This window comes from Pseudophryne corroboree, chromosome 6 (genome assembly GCF_028390025.1).
Source record: "Pseudophryne corroboree isolate aPseCor3 chromosome 6, aPseCor3.hap2, whole genome shotgun sequence".
Classification (NCBI taxonomy): Eukaryota; Metazoa; Chordata; class Amphibia; order Anura; family Myobatrachidae; genus Pseudophryne; species Pseudophryne corroboree.
Window position 1 is genome coordinate 483,228,653 of NC_086449.1, and position 12,193 is coordinate 483,240,845.

Consider the following 12,193-nt stretch of genomic DNA (forward strand, 5'->3'; position numbering starts at 1 on the left):
CTGCACCCTCAGTGACCGGAGTGTGAAGTGTGTGTGAGGAGCAATGGCGCACAGCTGCAGTGCTGTGCGCTACCTTGGTGAAGACTGATGTCTTCTGCCGCCGATTTTCCGGACCTCTTCTTGTTTCTGGCTCTGTAAGGGGGACGGCGGCGCGGCTCCGGGACCGAACACCAAGGACTGGGCCTGCGGTCGATCCCTCTGGAGCTAATGGTGTCCAGTAGCCTAAGAAGCCCAAGCTGGCTGCAAGCAGGCAGGTTCGCTTCTTCTCCCCTTAGTCCCTCGCTGCAGTGAGCCTGTTGCCAGCAGGTCTCACTGAAAATAAAAAACCTAATTTCTATTTTTCTTTCTAAAGGCTCAGGAGAGCCCCTAGTGTGCATCCAACCTCGGCCGGGCACAAAATCTAACTGAGGCTTGGAGGAGGGTCATAGTGGGAGGAGCCAGTGCACACCAGGTAGTCATAAATCTTTCTAGAGTGCCCAGCCTCCTTCGGAGCCCGCTATTCCCCCATGGTCCTTACGGAGTTCCCAGCATCCACTAGGACGTCAGAGAAATACTGCGTAAACGGATTCCCCATCTCCCCCTGATTATCCTTATTTAGGTCAAAACGTTTATATTTGTTTCACATGGACTGGATGGAGTTAACTCTGGAAAAGGAACATAAGGTGGATGTCAGGAATCGGTATCTGCCACAACGGCTCTTACCTGCGTGCTGGTGCGCTAACTTGCGGAACTCAGGTTCCCATGATGGCTGTCCGCCTCCCCTGCTCCACTGTTGTGCTCAGTGTATCACACTCCGTGAACTCCATTGTTTGGCATCCATCCCGAACTCTGAGCGCCACCATGACACCTGTGGTCAGCTGATCTTGGATCCTCCAATCCCAGCATCCACTGTGGTCAAGTGATTCCGTCTACCAATCACCGCAAGTCAAGGGGGATATAAAGTTACCAGTGCCTTGAACAAGCTGTTGCTTCCTGAGCAACGTTCTGGGCTCCAGACCTCAGACTTTTATTCCTATAGTTGACTGCTGTCTGTCTTCCCTGTCAGATTCAGCCTGACTCCTGTGACACTCTCTGCGAGTATTTGTTATTTCCAGCCTGACTACTGAATATCCGCTGTGTTTGCATTCTCCTGCAAAAGCATTATCAGTTCCAGCCTGATTCGACTAGCTCTGCTACATTCAGCCTAACGCATCACACCTGTTGCGTTGAGTTTTTCACAGCGCATTCTTGAGTTCAAGCTACACTCAGTGTACCTCTGACTTCCAGCTCAGCACAGTGTAATCATCGGTTCCAGACAGATAATTATATCATTGGATCCAGCCCAATAAAAGCACAATCGGTTCCAGACGACATAAGTTCCATCGATTCCAGTAGATACCATTATCGCCAGTTTCATCCATTAATTACTATTATTGATTCCATTGACAGTTTATATCAGATTCCAGTCTAATATACTCTTCATCGGATCCAGTCCGATACCTGCACCATCGTTTCCTGTTCCATATCTAAGCTCATAGTATTCTACCAGTTCATCCAGCCTAGCGCATTACCAGTAGACCCAACCAGAGGGCTGAGTCTTTACCTCCTTGCGGGGGTTCCTAGTGAAGAACGCCGGGGTGTTACATTCCGAGCGTCTAGTTTGGGCATTAGCCAACTGACTGGTACTTCCTAATCATTACATTCTGTCCATGCACAAGAACTATCTCAAGCCTCCCAGTTTCCTTCATCAGACTTCCACCACTGGTCCACCAGTGTCACTACCGGGAATACAAAATACCTGAGACATGACAGTGGAAATATTTTTAATATGTGGACGAGTTAGATCGCCACACTGTCAATTGAAATGAGACACCAAATTCATCACTGTCTCATAATACTCCTTGGTACTCATTGCGCCTGATAATGACACACCTATCGCACTTGACTTAAATGCTGCCTGAGCGGTGGGGTTTACGGGGTTACTCAAAAAATATTTAGACCCCCCCCCCCCCCCCCTTCCCAAAAAAAAAGGCTAAAAACAGAGCCTTAGGAGACCCCCGATAGAAGTGAGGGTGTTCTAGAAATACACTCAAGGAGTGTCTAGAGAAGTAGGAGGTAAACCAGAAAAGATAAATGCCAAGGGAGTTAAGAGTGTTGAAAAGAAGAAGATGGTCTACAGTATAAAAAGTGGCAGAGAGATCCCATAAACAGAGATAATAAGAATTTACTTACCGATAATTCTATTTCTCGTAGTCCGTAGTGGATGCTGGGGACTCCGTAAGGACCATGGGGAATAGCGGCTCCGCAGGAGACTGGGCACAAAAGTAAAGCTTTAGAACTACCTGGTGTGCACTGGCTCCTCCCCCTATGACCCTCCTCCAAGCCTCAGTTAGGATACTGTGCCCGGACGAGCGTACACAATAAGGAAGGATTTTGAATCCCGGGTAAGACTCATACCAGCCACACCAATCACACCATATAACTTGTGATCTAAACCCAGTTAACAGCATGATAACAGAGGAGCCTCTAGAAAAGATGGCTCACTACAGCAATAACCCGATTTTTTGGTAACAATAACTATGTACCAGTATTGCAGACAATCCGCACTTGGGATGGGCGCCCAGCATCCACTACGGACTACGAGAAATAGAATTATCGGTAAGTAAATTCTTATTTTCTCTGACGTCCTAGTGGATGCTGGGGACTCCGTAAGGACCATGGGGATTATACCAAAGCTCCCAAACGGGCGGGAGAGTGCGGATGACTCTGCAGCACCAAATGAGAGAACTCCAGATCCTCCTCAGCCAGGGTATCAAATTTGTAGAATTTTACAAACGTATTTGCTCCTGACCAAGTAGCTGCTCGGCAAAGTTGTAAAGCCGAGACCCCTCGGGCAGCCGCCCAAGATGAGCCCACCTTCCTTGTGGAATGGGCTTTTACAGATTTTGGCTGTGGCAGGCCTGCCACAGAATGTGCAAGCTGAATTGTACTACAAATCCAACGAGCAATAGTCTGCTTAGAAGCAGGAGCACCCAGCTGTCCTGGAAACCTATATTTCCAGGGCCCTGACAACGTCTAGCAACTTGGAGTCCTCCAAGTCCCTAGTAGCCGCAGGCACCACAATAGGTTGATTCAGGTGAAACGCTGAAAACCACCTTAGGGAGAAACTGAGGACAAGTCCTCAATTCCGCCCTGTCCGAATGGAAAATCAGATGAGGGCTTTTACAGGATAAAGCCGCCAATTCTGACACGCACCTGGCCCAGGCCAGGGCCAACAGCATGACCACTTTCCATGTGAGATATTTTAACTCCACATATTTAAGTGGTTCAAACCAATGTGACTTTTGGAACCCAAAAACTACATTTAGATCCCAAGGTGCCACTGGAGGCACAAATGGAGGCTGTATATACAGTACCCCTTTCACAAACGTCTGAACTTCAGGGACTGAAGCTAGTTCTTTTTGGAAGAAAATTTACAGGGCCGAAATTTGAACCTTAATGGACCCCATTTCAGGCCCATAGACACCCTGTTTGCAGGAAATGTAGGAATTGACCTAGTTGAAAATTCCTCCGTCGGGGCCTTACAGGCCTCGCACCACGCAACATATTTTCGCCAAATGCGGTGATAATGTTTTGCGGTTATATCTTTCCTGGCTTTGATCAGGATAGGGATGACTTCATCCGGAATGCCTTTCTCCTTCAGGATCCGGCGTTCAACCGCCATGCCGTCAAACGCAGCCGCGGTAAGTCTTGGAACAGACAGGGTCCTTGCTGGAGCAGGTCCCTTCTTAGAGGTAGAGGCCACGGATCCTCCGTGAGCATCTCTTGAAGTTCCGGTTACCAAGTCCTTCTTGGCCAATCCGGAGCCACGAATATAGTGCTTACTCCTCTCCATCTTATAATTCTCAGTACCTTGGGTATGAGAGGCAGAGGAAGGAACACATACACTGACTGGTACACCCACTGTGTTACCAGAGCGTCTACAGCTATTGCCTGAGGGTCCCTTGACCTGGCGCAATACTTGTCGAGTTTTATAAACATGTGGAAGACTTCTGGGTGAAGTCCCCACTCTCCCGGGTGGGGGTCGTGTCTGCTGAGGAAGTCTGCTTCCCAGTTGTCCACTCCCGGAATGAATACTGCTGACAGTGCTATCACATGATTTTCCGCCCAGCGAAGAATCCTTGCAGCTTCTGCCTTGCCCTCCTGCTTCTTGTGTCACCCTGTCTGTTTACGTGGGTGACTGCCGTGATGTTGTCCGAATGGATCAACTCCGGGTGACCTTGAAGCAGAGGTCTTGCTGAGCTTAGAGCATTGTAAATGTCCCTTAGCTTCAGGATATTTATGTGAAGTGATGTCTCCAGGCTTGACCATAAGCTCTGGAAATTCCTTCCCTGTGCGACTGCTCCCCAGCCTCGCAGGCTGGCATCCGTGGTCACCAGGACCCAGTCCTGAATGTCGAATCTGCGGCCCTCTAGAAGATGAGCACTCTGCAACCACCACAGGAGAGACACCCTTGTGCTTGGTGACAGGGTTATCCGCTGATGCATCTGAAGATGCGACCCGGACCATTTGTCCAGCAGGTCCCACTGGAAAGTTCTTGCGTGGAATCTGCCGAATGGGATTGCTTCGTAGGAAGCCACCATTTTTCCCAGAACCCTTTCATTGATGTACTGAGACTTGGCTCGGTTATAGGAGGTTCCCGACTAGCTCGGATAACTCCCTGACTTTCTCCTCCGGGAGAAACACCTTTTTCTGGACTGTGTCCAGGATCATCCCTAGGAACAGAAGACGAGTCGTCGGAATCAGCTGCGATTTTGGAATATTGAGAATCCAATCGTGCTGCCGCAACACTACCTGAGATAGTGCTACACCGACCTCCAACTGTTCCCTGGATCTTACCCTTATCAGGGAATCGTCCAAGTAAGGGATAACTAAAATTCCCTTCCTTCGAAAGAGTATCATCATTTCGGCCATTACCTTGGTAAAGACCCGGGGTGCCGTGGACCATCCATACGGCAGCGTCTGAAACTGATAGTGACAGTTCTGTACCACAAACCTGAGGTACCCTTGGTGAGAAGGGTAAATTGGGACATGAAGATAAGCATCCTTGATGTTCCGAGACATCATGTAGTCCCCTTCTTCCAGGTTCGCAATCACTGCTCTGAGTGACTCATTCTTGAATTTGAACCTCCGTATGTAAGTGTTCAAGATTTTAGATTTAGAATCGGTCTCACCGAGCCGTCCGGCTTCGGTACCACAACAGTGTGGAATAATACCCCGTTCCCTGTTGCAGGAGGGGTACCTTGATTATCACCTGCTGGGAATACAGCTTGTGAATGGCTTCCAAAACTGCCTCCCTGTCAGAGGGAGACATCGGTAAAGCCGACTTTAGGAAACGGCGAGGGGGAGACGTCTCGAATTCCAATTTGTACCCCTGAGATATCACCTGAAGGATCCAGGGGTCTAATTGCGAGTGAGCCCACTGCGCGCTGAAATTCATTGAGACGGGCCCCCACCGTGCCTGATTCTGCTTGTAAAGCCCCAGCGTCATACTGAGGGCTTGGCAGAGGCGGGAGAGGGCTTCTGTTCCTGGGAACTGGCTGATTTCTGCAGCCTTTTTCCTCTCCCTCTGTCACGGGGCAGAAATGAGGAACCTTTTGCCCGCTTGCCCACGAAAGGACTGCGCCTGATAATACGGCGTCGTCTTATGTTGAGAGGCGACCTGGGGTACAAACGTGGATGTCCCAGCTGTTGCCGTGGCCACCAGGTCTGAAAGACCGACCCCAAATAACTCCTCCCCTTAATAAGGCAATACTTCCAAATGCCGTTTGGAATCCGCATCACCTGACCACTGTCGTGTCCATAACCCTCTACGGGCAGAAATGGACAACGCACTTAGACTTGATGCCAGTCGGCAAATATTCCGCTGTGCATCACGCATATATAGAAATGCATCTTTTAAATGCTCTATAGGCAATAATATACTGTCCCTATCTAGGGTATCAATATTTTCAGTCAGGGAATCCGACCACGCCAACCCAGCACTGCACATCCAGGCTGAGGCGATTGCTGGTCGCAGTATAACACCAGTATGTGTGTAAATACATTTTAGGATACCCTCCTGCTTTCTATCAGCAGGATCCTTAAGGGCGGCCATCTCAGGAGAGGGTAGAGCCCTTGTTCTTACAAGCGTGTGAGCGCTTTATCCACCCTAGGGGGTGTTTCCCAACGCACCCTAACCTCTGGCGGGAAAGGATATAATGCCAATAACATTTTAGAAATTATCAGTTGTTATCTGGGGAAACCCACGCATCATCACACACCTCATTTAATTTCTCAGATTCAGGAAAACTACAGGTAGTTTTTCCTCACCGAACATAATACCCCTTTTTGGTGGTACTCGTATTATCAGAAATGTGTAAAACATTTTTCATTGCCTCAATCATGTAACATGTGGCCCTACTGGAAGTCACATTTGTCTCTTCACCGTCGACACTGGAGTCAGTATCCGTGTCGGCGTCTATATCTGCCATCTGAGGTAACGGGCGCTTTAGAGCCCCTGACGGCCTATGAGACGTCTGGACAGGCACAAGCTGAGTAGCCGGCTGTCTCATGTCAACCACTGTCTTTTATACAGAGCTGACACTGTCACGTAATTCCTTCCAACAGTTCATCCACTCAGGTGTCGACCCCGTAGGGGGTGACATCACTATTACAGGCAATCTGCTCCGTCTCCACATCATTTTTCTCCTCATACATGTCGACACAAACGTACCGACACACAGCACACACACAGGGAATGCTCTGATAGAGGACATGACCCCACTAGCCCTTTGGGGAGACAGAGGGAGAGTTTGCCAGCACACACCAGAGCGCTATATATATACAGGGATAACCTTATATAAGTGTTTTTCCCCTTATAGCTGCTGTATTTTTAATACTGCGCGTAATTAGTGCCCCCCTCTCTTTTTTAACCCTTTCTGTAGTGTAGTGACTGCAAGGGAGAGCCAGGGAGCTTCCCTCCAACGGAGCTGTGAGGGAAAATGGCACCAGTGTGCTGAGGAGATAGGCTCCGCCCCCTTCTCGGCGGCCTTATCTCCCGTTTTTCTGTGTATTCTGGCAGGGGTTAAATTCATCCATATAGCCCAGGAGCTATATGTGATGCATTTTTTGCCATCCAAGGTGTTTTTATTGCGTCTCAGGGCGCCCCCCCCCAGCGCCCTGCACCCTCAGTGACCGGAGTGTGAAGTGTGCTGAGAGCAATGGCGCACAGCTGCAGTGCTGTGCGCTACCTTGTTGAAGACAGGACGTCTTCTGCCGCCGATTTTCCGGACCTCTTCTGTCTTCTGGCTCTGTAATGGGGGCGGCGGCGCGGCTCTGGGACCTATCCATGGCTGGGCCTGTGATCGGTCCCTCTGGAGCTAATGTCCAGTAGCCTAAGAAGCCCAATCCACTCTGCACGCAGGTGAGTTCGCTTCTTCTCCCCTTAGTCCCTCGATGCAGTGAGCCTGTTGCCAGCAGGTCTCACTGAACATAAAAAACCTAAAACTAAACTTTTCACTAAGCAGCTCAGGAGAGCCACCTAGTGTGCACCCTTCTCGTTCGGGCACAAAAATCTAACTGAGGCTTGGAGGAGGGTCATAGGGGGAGGAGCCAGTGCACACCAGGTAGTTCTAAAGCTTTACTTTTGTGCCCAGTCTCCTGCGGAGCCGCTATTCCCCATGGTCCTTACGGAGTCCCCAGCATCCACTAGGACGTCAGAGAAATGAAAACACTGATGACTAATGATGAGATATGTGGAGGTAAATGGATTCTTTCCCCAGAGGATGGAATTTGCAATTGTAAATTCCTAGGGATCAGTAAATAAAAATAATTAGAATATCTTTCTAGAATAGCCTAAGTTTACAAATATATCTTACCTCTTGAAATTTGCTATTAATTTTACATCAGCAATTACAAGCTTATGCTCAATAACCATGTGTTTGAGAAGACTGTCCTTGTCCGTTATCTTGTAAGAATGTTCACAAAGCATACATGGCAGAGACAAGCCATCTGGATCAGAAGCAGCAACCGAACTTTCTGGCAATGACAAACTCTCCAAGATACAGTCCTTGCTATCTGTAACATAATTTAAATAGTACATGATGAATTCAATAAACACAACACATTTTTTATATTTTATATATATTCAATTGTAAAGCACAATGGAATTTGCTGCGTTATATAAGAAACTATTAATAAATAAATATGTGTGTGTGTGTGTGGGCACACGCACGCACACTCACTTGCATCAAGTCAGCCATTGTTGATTCAAAACCTTTTTTTTTCTTTTTCCAGATTTATGAAAATAGTCAATAGTGCAAAATAGCATAACATATTGTAGGTAGCTCACATTTTATGTTTAAACATCTTTTACAGTAACAAATACACCTAATTAATAATCCCTCCTCCACAACTTTAACGAAAACGCACAGCAGCAATCAGGTCCGAATTAGCCCCTAAGTGCAAGGAGTGTGATTGGTTGGTGGGGAGTGGTGCAGTGCAAGGCTGTCTGGATGTACTGAGGACAAGCCCCAGCAGTAAGCTGTGCGATGGACTAGCAGCCTACTGCCTGGGTGTGGATTAATGGATCGACCATGTCTAGGTAGACAGTTATTAGGTCGGCACCATATTGTTGACATGCATTAGGTCGACAGGTACAGAAGGTCAACATGACAATGGTCGGCATGTCTATTTTATGTTATGTGACCACTATCAGTACAAACCTGTAAGTTTGTGGGCTCGCTTTGCTCGCCACGGGTATGCTTCCCAATAGAAGTCTACATGGATAGTAAATCAAGCAAATGTGAGAAAACAGGTAAAAAGCCCAAGAAACACGTGTCGACCATTGTCATGTCAACCTCTTGTACCTGCCTACCTTAAGTACTGTCGACCAATACATTGTTGAGCTATCACGCGGGTACCATGCTGCCTTTGCATGTGGAGTGGCATGCAGAGTCATAGTCTTGTGGTGCACCAATCAGAAAACCATCCCTTCATAGAGGTAATAGATGGTCTCTGATACACAAGTAACGGGCCATAACCTGTATGGTTGACACCCACCTGTAGCCGAAGTTGTGATGTTGCCAGTTTGCGTAGTGATGGAACAGCGAGTACACGTGCATAAAGTGCATGGACATTGTTCCAACTGGTTTACTGAAGGTTAAATATGCGTGGTTTCTTAGTTCTTTTAGCTAGTAGCACTGTTACACGCATGTAAGCGCTCATCTCTTTTATCCAAGCACTATGACTTTGCCAAGAGATCCATAGTATATAGTCCCTCTATGACAGGGATGGGGAATCTTCGGCCCTCCAGCTGTTGTTGAACTACACATCCCAGCATGCCCTGCAACAGTTTTAGCATGGCCAAATAGCAAAACTGTAGCAAGGCATGCTGGTATGTGTAGTTCAACAACAGCTGGAGGGCCAAAGGTTCCCCGCCCCTGCTCTATGAAATGGCTTTGTTCTTACTTATATGGTGTACTTTTTTAAATAAAATTTGAAACAATGCGGGGTGCATTCTTTCTGCTGATTAAAAGCAGATAAATTGTCTATTACCCATACTTTATAAAGAACATACAATAAAAAGGAGATATTTTTGTCACATGCAGCACAAATGTCACACACCACATATTAATTTAACAACTTAACTGACGATCCCCCCCCCCAAAAAAAAACCACTCGGAAATTGTTGTTGTTTTTTTGTAAGAGTGAATTTAGTGAAGAACATGAATTTAACCAAAACATCAGTCAGGAACATTGCAATCATCGGAACATCGGTAACATTGCGATTTTACTGTTAAGAGCCCGGACAGCCGCCAGGAACGCAGGGGGGGGGGGGGGGGGCAGCAGCAAAGGGAAGTTTCTCTTCCCTGCCGTTGCTAGCACTATTTATCTGACTTGTCGCATCCTGTGCGACCAGGTCAGATAAAACACTTTCTGGTGTGGTCGCATCTGATGCGACCATGTCAGGCAAGTGTTTAATACTAGTTACAAGCTTTGCAAAATGATGGAACAACATAACAGTAATGTCAGTACCAGCGGCTGTGCGCACCCGTATGGAGTAACACTTGAATTGCTCCGTCAGGCGCCATCTAGTGTCCGCCGGCACCCAAAGCACTTGAACTGCACCCATAGAGGTGAGGAACAGCGTTAGCCTTTTATTATATAAGATGCTTATTCTGCAGGAATGTATACGCATTAGGATGGCTACATAGTATTTATTTGCTTTATAATCAAGTGTGAAACATAGTGTATGCTTAAAGTAATAGATCAAAGGGAACATATTTCAAATAAATAAGTAAAATTGGTCATACAGAAACTCAGAACGAAAGGGCAGCAATTCCACGCAATTTATAAACAGATTTTTTTTGTTCATTGCAAGTCACACCAATGGCTTGCACACACTGCATCACATATAGGTACTACAGAAGGGAGTATGCCATTATTGCAAACCATTTATAAACATTAGAAATACAGATACACCAAATACACTATGCAATTTCTACACAGCATTTCACAGCATTTTGACCATATGTTTACTAATGAAGAGTTAAAAATAACAAAACAAATTTGTGAAACAGAACTAGTACCACTGATCTGTCCATATTCTCCTTTAGCAGCTGTTGCCTAGGAACTTTCTGCCTTGTTACACATAAGAAAAACAATTAAAGAGAAAAATGATAAAAACAGACAACTTATTTCATAGCTGTGCAGTAGATCACCTCCCACTCGTAAAATAATGTACAATCCAGATTGTTGGTAAGTCTGGGCATTATGTTGTACATGTACTTCTGTATTAAGCGAGTTTATGTATTTTCTATCTTTCACTGATATGCTATTTAAAATCTTAATTAGCAAAAAGGAAAACAATAGTTTCAATCATCTGAAATATATAAATGATTAGTCACTGTGTGTGTGTGTGTGTGTGTGTGTGTGTGTGTGTGTGTGTGTGTGTGTGTGTGTGTGTGTGATTAGGGAGGCCAATCCCGGGCCTTTTTCTCAATCTCGGGTATCGGGATTGAAAAATGATCAACTGAAATTTTCATTGCCCCCACCCCTCTTTCCAGGCCTGCCCACAGAACTACACACCATCCTCTGGGAGGGCGGGCAGGCTCACTTGCTGTGGGCGGTGAAGTGCGATGCGGGCAGCGCGGGCGTCTGGCATCAGACTGCGCAGTGTGACCTCTGACTTCACGTCATCCTGCACCGTGCACACAGCTGGGGGCACGGGGAGCCGGGAGGAGGGAGCTGGGCAGTGTCTCAGCCTCCTGAGGACGCTCAACGCTGCCTAGCATTGAAAAAAAACAAGGTGGCTTTCTAATCCCGAAATCCCCGGGAATGGAAGCTCCAATCCCGGCCAATTTTAGGCCTAATCCCGGGATCCCGCCAATCCTGATCCCGGGATTGGCCACTCTAGGGGGGAATAAATAATCCTAATGCATTTGCAATGTTGTGGAAAGATATATCGGTCATCCCTACACACTGCGCGATCCGGTGTATGACCGTGTGATATATCCTACCATCCGGCATTCACCTGCATGCTGCTGTCAGCTGGATTGACGCATTTGGCGTGCTGTACATCAGATGGGAAGAACCTGCAGATGATGCACGTGAACGTGCCACTGAGGTACACACTATGCGATGTGGACGATATTGCCTCAATACAACATATCATCCAATACATCCCCTAATGTGTACCCCAGCTAAGGTATATATTTACAAAGGTGCAGGTTTTTTTAGAAGTGGAGATTTGCCCATAGCAACCAATCAGATTCTTGTTATTATCTTCTAGAAGCAGCTAAATAAATGTTAAGTAGAATCTGGTTGCTATGGGCAACACGTCCACTGGTAAAAACCTACACCCCTAAGACACTATTTTCTCCTAGCTTAAATGCTGCAATCCCTTGCCTTTAAATGACTTAAGCCAATGACTTAAGCCATGGTACAGTATGACATTAATGGAAGAGCAGTGAAGTCTCTAACATTATCCAGAAAACATCAAGTAGCTCTCAAGCACAAACAAGGCAACAAAAATGAAATGTATGTGTATTTGTAAGCACAGTCATAGTACAGGAGACCGCCGGTCACAATACCAACCACTACATCCCGCCTGCTCAAAATCCCGCCGGTCGGCATGCCGACCAACAGGGACTACTCCCACTCGTGGGTGTCC

General features: G+C 46.9%; 1 protein-coding gene across 3 annotated transcripts in view; it reads right to left on the reverse strand.

Moving 5' to 3' along the window:
* ZNF277 (zinc finger protein 277) overlaps positions 1–12,193 on the reverse strand; it is a 302,550-nt gene that overhangs the window by 217,284 nt on the left and 73,073 nt on the right. For 2 of the 3 annotated variants that reach the window (XM_063927282.1, XM_063927284.1), the window contains exon 2: positions 7,899–8,097. The exons of the other annotated variant lie outside the window; for it this stretch is intronic. In XM_063927282.1, coding sequence (XP_063783352.1) covers positions 7,899–8,097 — 199 coding nt within the window. The remainder of the gene's footprint in view (positions 1–7,898; positions 8,098–12,193) is intronic. 3 annotated transcript variants of the gene reach the window in all.